Source organism: Peromyscus leucopus, chromosome 10 (genome assembly GCF_004664715.2).
Source record: "Peromyscus leucopus breed LL Stock chromosome 10, UCI_PerLeu_2.1, whole genome shotgun sequence".
NCBI lineage: Eukaryota > Metazoa > Chordata > Mammalia > Rodentia > Cricetidae > Peromyscus > Peromyscus leucopus.
Window position 1 is genome coordinate 9269148 of NC_051071.1, and position 17500 is coordinate 9286647.

General features: G+C 37.7%; 1 protein-coding gene and 1 long non-coding RNA gene across 3 annotated transcripts in view; one reads left to right on the top strand and one right to left on the bottom strand.

The window, feature by feature from the left end:
• Nucleotides 1–8043: 8043 nt before the first annotated feature.
• Nucleotides 8044–17500, bottom strand: part of LOC114697962 — a 38013-nt gene continuing 28556 nt past the window's right edge. Inside the window, exons 2-4 of one of the 2 annotated variants that reach the window (XR_005092282.1) lie at nt 17058–17127; nt 16455–16565; nt 8044–8274 (exon numbers count right to left, since the gene is read on the bottom strand). This is a non-coding gene — a long non-coding RNA (uncharacterized LOC114697962). Of the gene's footprint in view, nt 8275–16454; nt 16566–17057 lie in introns of both variants that reach the window. The other variant, XR_005092281.1, reaches the window with a different exon arrangement.
• Nucleotides 9604–10778, top strand: LOC114697961 (60S ribosomal protein L37-like). The gene has a single exon (XM_037208925.1). The coding sequence runs from the start codon at nt 10440–10442 to the stop codon at nt 10731–10733; it is 294 nt and encodes a 97-aa protein (XP_037064820.1). The 5' UTR covers nt 9604–10439; the 3' UTR covers nt 10734–10778.

Below are 17500 nucleotides of genomic sequence, written 5' to 3' on the forward strand. Positions count from 1 at the left end.
CACATACACTTGTGTGACTCTTTTCCTGGGGAGATATGAAAAAAGGTCTACTCATCTCTGATGGGGAAGTAATGAGAGGCCAAAGTAATAATATCATAAAAGTCTAACTTGATGAATCAATGAATTTTATTGGAGTTATTTACAGGAGTATAGGTGAGGGATTACTTGCAGAAGCATGGGTGACTCAAAGCTATTTCACTAATAGTCCACCCAGTCAGCAGGCTATGACTCACAAAATATGGAACCCTGGCACTTGACTGGCTGGAGAGTCTTCCGCAGAAGCTCTTACTGCTCATAAAACCTTGGTAAGGGCAAAGTGTTGTGAATCTTGTAAGTTTCAGGGAATTTATGAGACTTGTGAGATGTTGATTTTCTAATCTTTAATGTGCCTTCTTCAATATAGAATGTTCCAACTTGAGTCAATTGCTTTATTTCAACACAAACACACACACGCACACACACACTTGTGCTCTCCTCATAGAATATGGCTTTTCTAATAAACCTTGCAATGTATCTAGCTCTTTGATAATTGCTGCCATACATAGTTCACTCTGTAAATAATCATAAAAGATTAAAATGCTTATTAGCTTCACAGTATTAGATATTAGACAATAGAAATAAATTTCTTAAAATCATTATTTAGAGGATATATACAATGAATTTGAGTTGACTGGTTTATGCTACATTAAAATATATTAGAACACTATAATAAATAAAGCAAATCAGGTCTGTTTTCATTAATATCTCAAAGAGGTACATATTAAGTTTATATGTGACTTTGCAATTGAAAAATATATTAATATCTTTTTGAGTCATGGAGGAAAGTGTCAAAATCATATTTAAATTGGTCTAAATTCAGCCACTCCAAAATAGCTGCCCTTAGCTTGAATCTTATTTTCTCATTTGTTTAGAAACAGATTCAAATACGTATTAGCTTCACATTACTATTAGAACAAATTACCAAACTCAGTGGCTTAATAAAATGCAAATTTATTATCCTACAGTCCTGCAGGTAATAAATCTTACAAGGCTAAAATAAAGGTGTAAAGTGCTTTCTAGAGACACTGGTAGACAATCCACTTCCTGACTTTTCCAAGTTTGAGGGCTGCCACATCACACCCTTGGTTTCTGGAAAACTTTCTCGCTTTCAAAGACAAAAGACCAAATTGAGAATTTCTCAGATTGTATCATTCTAACTTTCTGTCCTGCTTCCATTTTAAAGGACTCGTGTGATTATGTTAGGCCTGACTGGTATATTTCCAGGCACTCTTTCTACTTAAAGTCAGCTAATTATTCACAATTTTGTTTCCATTTGTCATCTTTATTGTTCTTTGCCATCAGCTACAACATATTTATAAACTTTTTTATTTTCTTTACTGTTTTGCAGTGATGAAACCAGGATCTTGCACTTCTAGCTAATCACTCTACCATTGAGCATCATCCTGTAATAGGAATCTTAAAAGGTCTTATAATAAAAAAGCCAGAGTCAAATATTGGGGTGAAAGCTGAAAGATCACAGAAGCAAACAGACAGCCACTAGCTTGCCTCTACAAAATCCTCAGCCTCAAGAGAGCGAGTCCTTCTTTCCTCATGCCTTATATACTTTTCTGCGTCCTGCCATATTACTTCCTGGGATTAAAGGCGTGTGTCACCACTGCCTGGTTCTGTTTCTCTCATGTAGCCCAGGGTGGCCTTGAACTCACAGAGATCCAAAAGGATCTCTGCCTCCCAAGTGATAGGATTAAAGGTGTGTGCCACCACTGCCTGACCTCTATGTCTAATTTAGTGGCTGGTTCTGTCCTCTGATCCCTAGGTAAGTTTTATTGAGGTACACAATATATCACCGCATCTTCCCAAGCGTGTATGCCTGTTATTTTAGGGGAGGAGGAGTTAGTTGCCTTAAACTTAATAAACAAGCATTTGCTAAATTTAAAATTAAAACAAAACATGAATTTTCTGAACTATAAAGAATGTTTACATTTTAACCATTATTAAAAAATTTTCAAGCTTAGAAATAAAATATTATCAAAACGCAAGGTTATAAATTATGTTCTTAGAGTTATGTCTCCAAAATTATAATTGCTTGTCTTTCCCTTAGAAAAATACAAAATTGTGCCACTTGTATTATTTTTATTTCATCAAAGTGTAAAAAGTTAAACTCAGTCTTCAACATTGAGTCTCTGATAGCATGTAAATCTTTCTTGTAGGTAAAAATCACCTAAACAGTACCCACTTAGGGCTTTTTGATTTAACTTTTCTCTTGTTGCATGTTATTTACTTATATTTATTCATTTACTTCAAATATATTTTCATTTATTCCTTGAATATTTTATGTGTGTGTACAATGTACTTGATCATATTTCCCTCCCCCTCCAACTGCTCCCAGGACATCCCACCCTGCAGTATCTCCCTCACAATGGCTTTTTATTTTGTTTTTTAAACAGCCCAACTTTGTAACTGGAGTTTTCCTGCCTTGCCCACAGTCAGGACAAATCTTTGTCACTCACCAGTCCCACAGCGGCTCAGACCCAACCAAGTAAACACAGAGACTTATATTGCTTACAAACTGTAAGTCATGGCAGGCTTCTTGCTAACTGTTCTTATATCTTAAATTATCCCATTTCCATAAATCTATACCTTGCCACGTGGGTGGTGGCTTACCGGTGTCTTCACATGCTGCTTGTCATGGCGGATGCTGGCAGTGTCTCCCTGACTCCTTCTGTTCTCTCAATTCTCCTCTCTGTTAGTCCCACCTATACTTCCTGCATGGCCACTGGCCAATCAGTGTTTTATTTAGTGACTAATCAGAGCACATACAGACCATCCCACAGCACAACTTCTTGTTTGTTTTTTTTTTTCTATTTTCTTTTTTTTTCTTTCCTTCTAGTACTTGGTCCAGTTAGTGCTGCCCTTATGCAATTCTTCACTCTTCACGGTTCTCCTGCCAAGGGCAATTATCTCTGAAGAAAACTGACTTTCTTTCTAGCGGCCATCAACTGGCAATTGTTCTCAGCCAGGTGTGGGGCCTCATGAGTCTCCTCCCATCCATGGTGGAATGTCAACTGGCTTGTCTTGGGCAGGGTAACAGCAGCAGCAATGAGCTTCTAAGTGCAATGGTCCTGTCCTGTCCAGAAGTCGCTTTTGCAGAGCAATCCTTCCAACCTCTGGCTCTTACATCTTTCCATTCCCTCTTCCACGGGTAGACAGGGCTAAAATGCCCTTACAAATGTATTTGCTGGATCTTTATGTATTACACTTTTTACTTTGGCATCTGGGTCCACCCCTCTACCATGCAGCTTTGCATACATTTTTCTGCAGTTCACTGGAGTTGACTGTTGGGTACCTGAGGCTAACCTCATGTTTCTTTGTGATAGCCTATTTGTTTATTCTCAGCCTTGATAACAATAACAAAATACCTTTAAAAATCTACTTGAATTATTACTCTTTTAATCAAGCTACATTTGTACCCATCTTTTCCTAAGACTATAATATTTTTTCATCTATTTAATCAGTATTTTCTTTCATTGAATGGCATTTGTCTATATTTACCTTGCAGGATTTTTCTGAATCATTTTATAGGTTTTTTTGTTTAGGATTCTCAGTACAAATTACATTAAATCATCTTTATCATTTTTTTTTTTACAGCAGGTTATTTCTGATTGCTTTTGTGCTTGTAACTGCCCCCCCCCCACACACACACACACTTATTCTGAGTATCTTAAGATTTCTCTAGGTCAAAAATTAAGTATACCTGTATCTACAGATCTGCTGGATAAGTAGGGAAGGTTAAGTTGGTGCGACCTAAAAAAAAAAGAAGTTCTTTGAAGCTGTGTTCCTGAAACATTGAGAATCTAAACCACATTTAGTTCTCAACAGCTTACAGAGCAAGTTTGTGTAAATCATCTCATTTAACCTTCAAGCAGTTCTAAGACACAGACAGTATAATTTTCACTTTTTAGATATGGGTAAAAGTTGATTCCCTGAATAATTCCCTTTAAGCAGAATGGTAGATGATGTCAGCTAAAAAAAAATAATGTCATTTGAATAATCTGGTCTTTTTCTCTTTTGCTCATTTCCAAAGGAAATACTTTCAACATATTTGTGCTATATACTTGATGAAGTAAAAAATAAGAACAAAAATCCACCATTCAGCAATGACCATGCAACACATTTCCTCCCATACAAGTTCTGACTAGATCCATCCCTGCTTAGCTTCTGAGACCAGAAAAGGCTGGAACATTTAGGGTAATATGCTAGAGCTCCCAGGATACCTTTCTGACAAGGTGAAAAGACATTTTGCTGTAATGCTGAGAGTTAGCAAAAGGTTTTACTGCTCTGATAAACATTGGGCAAGGCTGGCATCTCAATCTCCTCCCTTCTTCTCTGCCTTGATACATGTGCAATACCAAGAGATGGGTGATTTTTGGAGTCTTGAGGAGAAAGGCAGGAATAAATCTGATAGGATTCACTCCACCAAGGCTGACTCATGCAATGGACACCCACTGCCTTCCTTTCTCCAAATTCCTAATTCCAGGAGACAAGCATGCCTCTCTACACCCAAGTCATATGAGTAATAGCTTACATTACTTCTAGTTGAAGCATTCTTAATACTTTCAACCACTGATAATGTCAATGCAAGAAAATGTTTTCAGCTCAAAATCACGTACACACTTAACTTCAATTTATATCATAAAATAGTTGATACTTTTCTTATCTTTTTCTTATAATTAGAAAGATTAATTAAGGAGCTGTGACCTCACCTGGGAGGAAATAAAACCTCCAGCATTTTAACTCACTGGGCAAGTATTCAAAATGAATTGCTCCCAGAAGCAGAGTTAATTTATGCCAGTTGAATAGAAAATAATATTAGTTTAATTCATTGTGTTTCCAAGTAAATCAGAAGAATAACAATGACTGAAATTTCTTTGTGTACGAATCTAAATATTTTTCCTTATTTGCAAGACTGTATTAGACACTGAATGATTATTTTCATTTACATGGTATAAGCAATTCACTTTCTCATACATCTTAAAAGTCTACCTACACAAGAGATAAGAATTATGCTGTTTTATATTAAAATTGATATAATTTCATGAATCATTTTCATTGGCTGATGATTTATAAACTATTTTCCTCTGGAAAAACCTCATTATTTTTGAAGACACTACTGTTACTGCTCTCTAAAAGAAAAAAGGAAAAAGAATCCAACTTAATATGTACCTACCATGTTGTGCTGATTTACAAGTTAGGAGTGATTTGGGCAAAATTTTTAATTGGTTTTGAATTGTTCAGTTTGTTTCAGGACTACATAAACATTAAATAATTCAAGAAGGAAATGAAACCTTATAACATAGCATACTAAAGTTGTTTGGGCGAGGTTTTTTTTTTTTTTTTTTTTTTTTTTTTGCAATAATCAGATAATTATATATAACTAGTCATCATTACTTGAAACAAATTACTTTCTGTTGAAGCATGAAAGAGGTTTCCTGGCACTATTCTGAGCTCAACTAATCTTATTGACAATAGGTGTCTGTCTGCAGAAACTGTTCATTGGTTCTGTGGATGGGTTGTGCAGCGTGGTATGGGCTCTGCCCTGTAGTGAGCCTCTCTTAATTATATCATTTTTCAAATAAATATTTGTATCTTTTATTTTGAAAAATCACAGGTTCGGGAAACTTGGCAAACAAGTACATATTTGGAGTGCAGAATGCTTTGTCTTTCATTCATTGTAGATTATCTGTAATAATACTCTGCTTCAGGACACAGCAGATCAGTGAAGGGAAAAAAGGCGCACAGTTATTCACTGTGTATTTAAGTGCTTAAACAGAGGAGTCACTGCTTTCAGACAGTCTTGCTCCACTAATTCACTGGAGTCAAATGGTCTCAAGTGCTGTGGTGTGACAATCAAGAGCGTTAAGGCACTTATGCAGTGGAAAGGCTTATCTTTGGGAAAGGGGAGATTCTTTGGCTTTGCCTCCACAGATTAAATAAAATTAAAAACTAAGGAATTTGTCCAACTAATTCTGGCAAAGGGAAAAAAACAAAGTGGGATCAATTATTCAGAGTAGATATAGATGGTGATAGAGTTCAGTAGAGAAGTCCTCTATGACCTGCACATTTTCTGTAACTAGAACTGGTTTCGTGTTTATGTGTCCTGGAACTGCTCGCTGGGATATTCTTAGGGAGATTCACTTGGGGGACGACAAAGGACAAAGTCACAGCTAACTCTTCCTTCCTATGGAGATGGTGGTAAATCTGCTTACACATGAGAGAATGGACCCACTGGAAAGGTCAATATCCATGGGACACGTGACTTCTCTCTGATATAACCTTAGTTTGTGTTTGAGCATGTTATTACACAACAATGCTGTCATTATTGTATTATAACCATGATGCACTGTATTTTAGCCACACAGACAAGATATTATGTCCATCTTTGTGTGTTAGGAAGTTATTGCTTCTAGATTTAAAACATTACAATAATTATATACGTCCAAAATTTAAGTATAACCATTATGCCACAAAACACACACTAGGTAAAGTATATTAAGTTTAAAGACAAAAAGTGAATGATCAGCTAATTTTAATAATTCACAATGAACCACTGTAAAGCTTTGGGTTAAAGTTTTCATTGATGCCATTTGTGAATTTTCTAAATTGTGCACCATTGGATAACAGTTTTCTACCGTGGGCACTAGATATTTAATTTTTCTCTTTCTATTTTCAATACCAAATGCTACAAATGGAATTTGCTTACATATGTGAGCCTTATGTTTTCCTCTAGAAAAAAAAAGAAACAACAAAAGCAAAACTCTCTTATTACCTACTGCTAGTTTTCAGTGTGAGTTGGTTTGTTTTTGTTTTCCTTTTCTGTTGGTGCCATTTTTCTGTTTGTCCTTCCCTACAGCAAGATCCTCTGCTTTAATTCCTACACCTACATCCTACATGTCACCATCTGAAAAGGAAACTTTATTATTTTGCTCTTCTTTAGAAGTACTTCTCATTTCAGAAGTAACTTACAAGGATCAGTCACAGGGATTTCAAGTGGAATGGGTGTGAGGCTTGCTCTAGGTAGCTATTGTTTTCTTATTAATCACCTGAAATATACGGGGGAGGGAGGAATGAAGAGTTATTCATGTTTTTTCCCACAGCTCTGCAGTAGTTCTCCCGTGGGTTCTGTGCCATGGTTTGGGATAAAGGCTGAACATGTCTTCATGGCCATTCATTCCTACATGTGGAAGTTGAAGCCAGGTGTCCACAACTGGAACTATTGGTGAAAATTTTTCTAATTATCTCCATTTGATTTCCTGACTTTCTTGTGATGTTGTGAATAGATTTCCGGAACGATCAAGAAGGGAAGTAACTTGAGCCTAGGTGGTCTTGTTCAAAGTTCTTACTTTTAAGAGTTCTGCTGTGTCAAATGGGGGTGGCCCATGCCTTTAATCCCAGCACTTGGGAGGCAGAGGCAGGCAGATCTTTTGAGTTTGAGGCCTAACTTGGCTACAGAGTGAACTCCAGGACAGTTAGGGCTGTCACACAGAGACATTCTGTCTCAAAAAGCAAACAAAACAAAAGAGTATGCCCTGGAGCACCACACACACACACACACACACACACCACTACCACCTTTTCTTTATTTTTCTCCTGCTGCTTGAGTTCAGCTCAAGTGTTAACATCACAAAGCATTAGCACAGGAGGAACTGTATTTCCTTTCTTTTCTCCCTCCCTCCCTCCCTCTCTCTCTCTCTCTTTCTTTTTCTTTAACTGGGAGGGTTTTTTAACATTTATTTTATTGTTTGTTTAGAATTTCATATATTTCATTTCCCCTCCACAAAGTACCCTATCCAACTCCCTTCCTCTCTTCTTCTTCCCATTCCCTCTCAACTTCATGATTTCTTTAAACATACACATATAAACACACACACACATCAATGAACTCAGTAGGTTGTATGTATACATATATTTTTCATATCATGTTTAGAATTGACTGAAAAAAAATGAACACATACACACATGACTTGTTGAGTCCATTTAGTGTTGCTCATACCTGTGTGTTTAGGAATGACTTCTTGGGATTGGATAAACTGTCAGAAGGTTCATTTCTGGACAAGACTGATTTTCCTTTTCTCAGCAGCCCTCAATTGCCTGTATCTCTTCATCTGGGGTGAGGTCTTACGAGATTTGCTCCTCTCTTGCTGGTATGTCCACTAGCATTGTTGGTATACAAGGCTTGTTTAGGCAGCCATATTGCTGAGGTTTCACAGGGGCGTATCCCTGTCGAATACAGAAAACGCCGTCACAAAACAGATGTTTTGGTCCTCTGTATCCTTTTCTGAGATGAACCCTGAGCCTTAGGTGTAGAGGTTCTGTTGTAGATGTATGAGCTGGGCAGTGAACAGTAAGGTATTCTCATAGTTTTGACCAGCTGAGGATTTTTGTGATAGTGTCTCTCCACTGCAAAAGGAAAGTTCTTAAAGAGCTACACACTAACCCGTGGGTACAAGGGTAAGTTTTTAGAATGCTGTTGGGAATTACATTGACTTAGGAAAGTGCCAGTAGGGGCTTCTCCATGGGCATTCATGATTCCATCAGCCACAGTAGTTGACTAGGCTAACACTATCAGGCAAGAATTCTCATCTACTGAGTGGACACTGATGCTACGTGTTACGCCCAAGATAAGTGCCACTATTGTATCCCTAGGTGTATCTTATCCTGCTGGTCACTGTTGTGATTTGTCACTTTACAGCTGAGTAGGGTTTTTAATTGGCATTCTCCTCTGGTAGCAAAGGATGTTTTGAGAGCTAGTCCTAAGGCAGATTCCAGATTGATTCCTTCCTGGCCTAAGTCTGAAGTGTATGGTGTCTTAAGAAATAAGAGCTTACGTTAAAGTTCTGATTGGCCCACATTGTTCTGGGATTCTCCCACGCTCCCCTGACTGCTAGGTCAGAGGAAGGTTCTGGATGCCTGGCACCATGGGTTTTGTTAGACATCTGCTCTTGCGGGGAGCACTCTTACCCCAAGCGATGTGACTTCGTTTTTATTATTGGTGTGTTCACACGCATATATTTCTATACATTATGTAAGTGTTTTTAGGTTAAAAATAAAATAATGACTTTGTTGTTTTTTTAATTCTCCTTAGTATTCTTTATCCCTCCTTTCCCTTAGTATTCTTAATAACCAACATGAAAGCCAACACTTTTTAACCATTTCTTGGCTAAATATCATCTTATTAGTTACTGCCTATTAAATTAATGTAATTTCCCTCCACCCCTCAATCTCTACTAAGTGTTTTTCTTTCTTTTTTTATTATATATATATAAAATCTAGTGTTTAATGAAGGCTTTTGTTCATCTATTAGGTAACATTTCTGTATTTGTTTCTTTGCAAGCTGAATTATATAGTTCTTCTAAAGTATAATTAACTTTCTCTGGAAAGATTTCAATTTTATTCTACAGGTTAGATTTCAATGTTCTGACATTTCATTCAGAATTTTTGAATTTTAATTCAAAAGGAAAATTGGCTTGTGATTTTTTTATATCATGTTTAAGGCTGACTAAAATAAAATTGAACATAAAATCGAGTTTTAAAAAGTTCCATTTAAATTTAATACTGATGACAGAAAGTGGTCTGTGTGGTAAAAACTAAAATGCATTGATGAGCAGATATTTGTTTTATAGAGAAACATCTTCAATTTTCTAAACTGTCTCTTTGTCTTAAACTAAGACACATTGATGAGCAGATACTTGTTTTATAGAGAAACATCTTCAATTTTCTAAACTGTCTCTTTGTCTTGGAAGGCATAGGTAACATTGTTCAAAACATAGATAACGGTAATCACGGATGAAAATATCACTAGAAGTGCTAACGGCAAATTTGAGTGTGCATCAAATAGACACTGAATGAACAGCTGAGCAGTCTTGGAATGACTGACAGACACAGTCAGATTTGGTGCCCTCTGTATATGCACTAGTTAGTTTCGTCAACTTGAGGGCCCCTAAATAACATGGAAAGAGAGTCTTGATGAGGGATTGTCTACCTAGACCAGGTTGGCCTGTACACATATCTATGGGGAGCCATTTGAATGACATTGACTGATAAGGGAAGACTCGACCCACGGTGGACAGCGCTATTCTTGAGTTTGGACTCTAGATAAGAGTAGGGAAGCTATCTGAGAACTGAACATGCACACATTTGTTCTCTCTTTCTGCTGTGGATGTGATAGGAATGGGCGTTTTTAGTCCCAGCTACACTTTAATTCCCTACGATGATGAATTATACCTTGAAATTGTGAGCTATGAATGAGTTTTGAGGTAAATAAACCCTTTCTTCCCTAAGTTTGGTTAGGGAATTTAATCACAGCAATAGAGATGAAACCAGAGCAGGTTGTAATGTAACATTTAGTATTTTTTCCGCTCTTTGGCCCCCGCAGCAGAAGCAAGATGACGAAAGGAACGTCATCCTTTGGAAAGCGTCGCAATAAGACACACACGCTGTGCCACCGCTGTGGCTCTAAGGCCTACCACCTTCAGAAGTCGACCTGTGGCAAGTGTGGCTACCCGGCCCAGCGCAAGAGAAAGTGTAACTGGAGTGCCAAGGCTAAGAGGCGAAACACTACCGGGACTGGGCGGATGAGGTACCTGAAAATTGTCTATCGAAGATTCAGACATGGATCCCGTGAAGGGACAACACCTAAACCCAAGAGGGCAGCTGTTGCAGCATCCAGTTCATCTTGAGGAATTTCACTCAGTCATAAAATAAATGTTCTGGTTTCAAAAGAAAAAAGAAAAAAAAAGTATTTTTCCCTAACACCTCCATGCAAAACTCTCACGCCAAGGCTTAAATTTTCATTTGAAAAGAATACAGGAAGCAAAAAAATTTCACACCATAATTAAGAAATCAGAAAAATCCATAATGACACATCTTGAGAATGAATTCAGCTTCTTCAGGAGCTTAAGGAAACACAGGAGTAAATGGAAAGGAACGATGAACTAAGGGCAAAGCACATATCCGACAATTGAGAGGGCTTGACCAGCAGCTGGATTTAAGCAGTACCATGAAACTGTTCCTAACTTGACCAGGCATAACTTTTGTTATAGTTATGTACCCAAAAGTCCATATTTGTAGAGACTTTTTCGAAATTGTGTAAGAGCGATATACATTGCTTTAATTTTGGAAATAAAAAGAGGAATGTGGGGCATGTTCTTTGTATGTGCGATAGAGCAAGTTTTTTTTCTGATTTGCATGTCACTTATAGTGACAGCTTTTGTTTAAACATCCTAAGATGGTGACACTTATTCTTGTATTTGTCTTAAGTTTTATTTAATTTTTGTTGGAAATATTTTTTTCAAACAATTGTATTAACCTTTCATCATAATATTTTTAAGTTTTTATGTGTGAGAGTGTGAACCTGCATAAGTTTCTGTGTATCATGTACATGTAAGATCCTACAAAACAGAAGAGGGTGCCAGATCACCTGGAACTGGAGTGGCAGGTGATTGTGTGTCACCATCTGGGTGCTGGGATCAAAACCTGCATCCATTACAAGAGCAATAAGTACTCTTAACCAGTGAGCCACATCTCTAGCCACTCAAGTGTAGCAGGAATCTTAAAAGTTCTTATTTATAAAATCAATCCTGAGCCAGGTATTGAGGTGAACTGGAAGATCAGAGAGACAGAACAAGCCACAGCTACCTCACCTGGTCGACTTCTCAGCTGGTCTTGTTTCCTCAGATTGGAAGCCTCTGTGTCCTCATATCCGAATGGCTCTCAGCTGAACTGTGCTGCTAGAAGCCTGAAAGCTTAACCAGCCAAATGCTTCTAGTTACTGGTCCTCATGCCTTATATACCTTTCTGCTTTCTACCACCACTCCCTGGGATTAAAGGCTCACTTTCTGGGATTAAAGGCATGTGTCACCATGCCTGGCTGTTTCCAATGTGGCCTTGAACTCACAGAGATCCAGAGGGATTTCTACCTCTGGAGTGCTAGGATTAAAGGTGCGAGTGCCACCATTTTCTAGGCTTTGTATCTAGTGGCTGTTCCGTCTCTGAGCCCAGATAAGTTTATTAAGATGTACAATATTTTGGGGAACACAATACCACCACACTCAAGTTACCAAAGTTCTTATAACTTTACTTGACTATGCATCTGAATTCTATTTAAATTATGAATATACAGATGTACATGTATGTATATTTATAATGTGTGTGTGATTATGGGTATGTGCACCTTAGTCAGGTGCCTGTGGTGATGAGAGACATAGATCCCTCTAGAGCTGGAGTTACAGGTGGTTCTAGCAGTCCAATCTGGGTGCTCGGAACAGAACTCCACTGCAGGTTTAGTACATGCTTTTGACAGATGAGTCATCTCATAAAGTGTTTGAGGACAAGACTTTGCTTAATATATTTCAGGTGCCTAATATTTTTAAATTCTATATTTTATATATAAACCAAATTATCTATGGTTACTTAGCTATTCTTCAAGAACTTGCTTTAACTGGTAACTAAAATCTAAATTGTATGCATTGATGGGCTACAACATATGTTTCGATGCATGAATATTTCATGCGATGCTTTTATTGGTAAACATATCTACCTCCTCAAGCAGTCTTCATTTCTCCACAGTCAAACCCAGTTCCCATTTTTAAATCTCATTAATTCCCCACAATGTCCTCAATATTAAGCAATCTGTACAATTATGTTTTTTTTCTGTATATGGCAAATATAAAATGGAATAGTGTTTCCAATCTTTCTTGTTAAACTATTTGAAATTTTTGCCTATATGTTTCTTTCACTGTACTGTGTCCTCATTTGGATTTATTGTCATTGGTAATATATTCATCCTTACTTCTATCTTACTTTGAGCTAAAAATTGTCCCTCCTTTTATATTTTGTTGCTGGTATCTTTATTTTCTGCTTTTGAATAAATTGACTCTGTTTTCTCACTACAAATTTCCTTTTTCTCAAGATTCTTTTCTACATAAAGATTCCACTAGAAAATTCTTAGAATTGATAAACCTTTCAGCAAAGTGCCACAGTCTCCCCTACAAATGCAGAGATCATCCTGAAAAAGGAGGCAGAAAGGTTGTAATGGCCAGAGGTGGAGGAGGACCAGACCAACACAGTATATCTTTGACATGACTGGACCCTGCATTTGTAAAACCTTAGCAATTGTGATTGCTTGAACAAAATCAAGCCAGTCAATATTCCAGCATGGATAGGGAGGATTCATAAGTGCATTCTAGGAACTATGACACTGTAATACTCCGAGTTGTGAGAGTGTGAGTGAGGTAAAAATACAGGTAGCATTTTAGTTCGTTTTCTAACTTCAATGAAATAATCTATCATGACACAAGATCTTATACCTTCAAAAGCATCAGTGAGCTGTTAAATCAGAAAGGGAAGATTTATTCAATTGCTTCATGCAGCTTGGAACCTAAGATAACACGAGCAATTGTTAACTTTAGAATATTCTGTTCTGTTCACATTGTTTTTACATTAAAATTATACATGCACATGTATTGACTATGGTTGTCCATTTCTAGAATTTGGGTATTCTTGTTTTTAAAAAAAGCAGCCTATTTTAAGATTTTATTTTACATATTTTATTTTTATTTTGAGGGGAATCCAAATATCTACACCATGAACTTAAATTCCTATGGCTGCCAGAACTGACGGAGAATTATCAAGGCAGAGCCAAGTTCACTCAAGACTGTCTACGGCGCTCTTATAGTTATAGACAAACCAAAATATTGACAAGATCTTCTCAAAACAGCATGTATAACTTGTGGCTGAAATAAGCCTGATGTAAGAAAGAATACAGATGGTAGTATAATCATAGGCTGGGTCTACGAGATGCCAAACAACCCATTCAGAAGTGAAAGGCTCAGTAGATCAGTTGGTGGGTTTTGTGTACATGCCATCAAGCAGCAGACTTTACTGACTTCACAGAACTGACTGGCTCTTCGACTCCACTTGAGCAGATGTTTCTCTATAATATAGGATTATTATTACTTGTCAAATCTGTAACTCAAATAAGTTCTATGAATAGTGAACTCCTTCCCTGCTTCAAAAGAACCTGAAAGTCCTCGGTCTCCACCCTTTCTCTGAAACTCATTCCTATAGATCATCCTCAGATCTTCCATCTTATCCCTAGACCTACCACATGGTCCCCACCATGAAATTCTGCCTCACGCCATATGTACTCTAAAGGAAGGCAAACAAGTGGTGATAGACCAGAACTGTGGTCCATTGAAATCTTCCCTTCCTTGTTTTTGTCAAATTTGTCATGAAATGCAGCAAACCATTGAGAGACAGATAAAAGTAGATGAAATAAATGAACAAACAGAAAAATGAAAATGCATGGAAAAAGTACTCAGAAACTTACACTGGAGAGTTGCTCATGTGAATATTAACTAATGATACATAAACATTAATAGTCTTAAGGAAGAAAATTCAGGTACCATTATGACTTTGATTCTTCTACTTTGTTAAAACTCATATTGGGTTATTTTTTTGAAGGAGCATTTAGGGCATGGACAATGCGATGTATCTTTGCTCAGTGTGATGGGGACCTGAAGGAGGTGCTTTGAAATCATGTGGGGACAATAAATAAAGCTTTCTAATGATTGATTAAAGATGGCAACTACAACTTTCAGAAACCATGATTTCCCATGCTTTCATGCCTATTTAAATGCCTATTACTGAGAGCAGGCAGTCCCTTAAGAATGGGTAGAACGTCTTGTTCACTCCATCTATGGTGATGAAAGCTTTGCTGGGTATATTAATCTAGGCTGGCATCTGTGGTCTCTTATTGTCTGCATTACATCTGTCCAGGACCTTCTGGCTTTCAGAGTCTCCATCGATGGGTCTGCCTTTATAAGTCACTTGGCCTTTTTCCTTTGCTGCTCTTAATATTCTTTCTTTATTCTGTATGTTTAGTGGTTTAATTAATATGTGGCAAGGCCCTCTGCATAGCAAGACAGTTGTGTAGCATGATTTGCTTGGGGGAGCCCCTGGCAGTAGAATCAGAGCCCATCCCTGGTGCATAAGCTGGCCTTTTGGAACCCACTTCTATGATGGGACCCTTGCACAGCCTTAGGGCAGGGTTGGGGAGGCTTGGACCTGCCTCTACTAAATGTACCTCCTTAAGGAGGCTTTACCTTCTTGTAGGAAGGAATGGAGGTGGGTTGGGAGGGGAGGCTGGGGAAGTAGGAGGAGGGAAGAAGGGAATCTTTGGTATGTAAAATAGACAAAAAAAATTCTTAATAAAAAAAGAATGGCTAGAAAAATTTTATAGGAAAAAAAAGTTTTTCTAAAGTAGAGCATATGTATGAGCCTCTATCACTCTCTTTCCTGTTAATGTCTTATTTATCTTATTTAGTAGCCCTTTAAGATTTGACATACTGTGTGGAGGTTTTTCCTCAACCAAAGAGTGTACAGGAATCCAAATGATTTTTAATGTGTGGCCAGAAAAATCTTTCTTACTTTGTGGTAGTTTGAATGTAATTGGCCACCATAATTTCATAGAAAGTGGCGCTATTAGGAGGTGTGGCTTTGTTGGAGTGGATATGGCCTTGTTGGTGGAAGTATGCCATTGTGGGGGCAGGCTTTGAGGTTTCCTATGCTCAGGATATCGGCCAGTGTGTCAGTTGACTTCCTGTCTCCTGCAAGACGTAGGACTCTCAGCTACACCTCCAGCACCACATCTGACTGCATACTGCATGCTCCATGAACCTCAGAAACTGTAGGAGAGCTACCCCAATTAAATGATGTTTCCTTTATAAGAGTTGCTGTGGTCATGGTGTCTTTTCACAGCAATAGAAATCTTAAGACATATCTATTATGTACCATGAATAATTTAGCTACTTTGATACATATAAACAAATGCAGAAGTAGATTAATTAGCCTTAAAACTCAACATAATAAAAACAGAATATCTTAGTATCTACTACAAAAATGTAGATGCCTTGTTTGCTTTCATTGATGTGCTCATTTTGTATTTTCTTGGGCTCCTTTGTATAATTTGTATTTGTATAATTGCTTTGATTCTTTCCTTTCCAGATAATTAGTTAATGAGCTTATATGAAGCACCTACTCTGTGTCAGAATTGAAACTGCTTAAGGATCTTGTTTAACTTTCAAACTTGTAAAGGTGCCAAATGATTACATTTGAGCCAGCAGTGCTTGCTCAGATTTCTGCTCAGCATTATTATTTATATTTGTATTAAAACATAACTCTTATGGTCTTACAATCTTGTTCCAAACTCAAGTGCATTAAAGGACCAGTAGGTTAGATTTTATCCACACAGACATAGTGAACCATTTAAAACTATGAGTATTGCATGTTTGCAGTCTCCATTGGGGATTCAGGCTTGTTTGGAAGGGGCAAACACCCTGGCACAACCTCCATGTTGGGTTGTGTTCCTGGCTTAGGAGTCATAGGAGGCTGGGTCTCACCTTCTTAGGCCTTGGGAATCCTGTCATTGTCTTCCATTTTAAAGTTATCTTCTCAGCTACAGAGGGTGGTCAGCCATAGTGGGAATGTGAGGAAGATCCAGTAGATCATGCCTGGGTGAGGAGATACATGATCAGTAATGAAATGATTCAGGCAGCCTTGGTCCTCCAAGAGGAGTGCTCTGTGACTAATGGCAAAGGAATCTCAATCTCTGGCCAGTATCATACATATCAACGTGGTCTTGAACTCTTAGTTTTTCTAAAAAAAAAAAACCCATATTTTCTTCAGTTTTCACTACTTTGGAGGCCATCTGTATCAAAGTATGCTATGAAGGCAATTGAAGAGGACTATCAGTTTAAAGGGAAAAAAGAAAAAATGCTTGATGAGGGGACTGGACTTGCCAGTCAGGACACTAAGCTCATTCATTATTTGTCCCCATTACCATAGTATGTCTTAATTACTCTTGTCTGGCTTTCCACCCAGGGTTACTATGTTATAGCTGGTTTTCTGTCCATCCCTCATCAATAAAGCCTGTATGGTATTCATGTTCATTGGAATAGCCCTCTGTTGGAGAGGTGCAGCAGAAATAAAAGAGACTAAAATACCTGGAAATTTCTAGAGTTGCTCCAACATTAACCTAGCTCCAGAGAGGGCCTTTAGTGTATCTTCTGAAACCTGGGAACAGAGAAGAAAGACCTTCCATTTGACTTTACTTGGAATTTCTGGTGCAGCCTGACTGTGCCTGGAGGTGGAAAATAAAGGACCAAGGTTGGTAAACACTTGCTACATCATTTGGGATTGTTGAAGCAGTTATTCATTCATGTTTTTGCATTTAAATCATTATTTTGCAAAACAAAAAGGAAAGCTTAATGTATCAAATGGCACTATAAACGAGTAGCATGCATGTATGAAATGGCTTTGTTGCTGTGACAAGTCTTCTCTCAGTCAAAGCAAATCAGGTGAGACCCTGTTCTAATTTGTTGCATATAATCCCAGGCAATACAAATTTTGAAAATTAAAAAGAAAAGAACAAGGACCATCTTCAAAC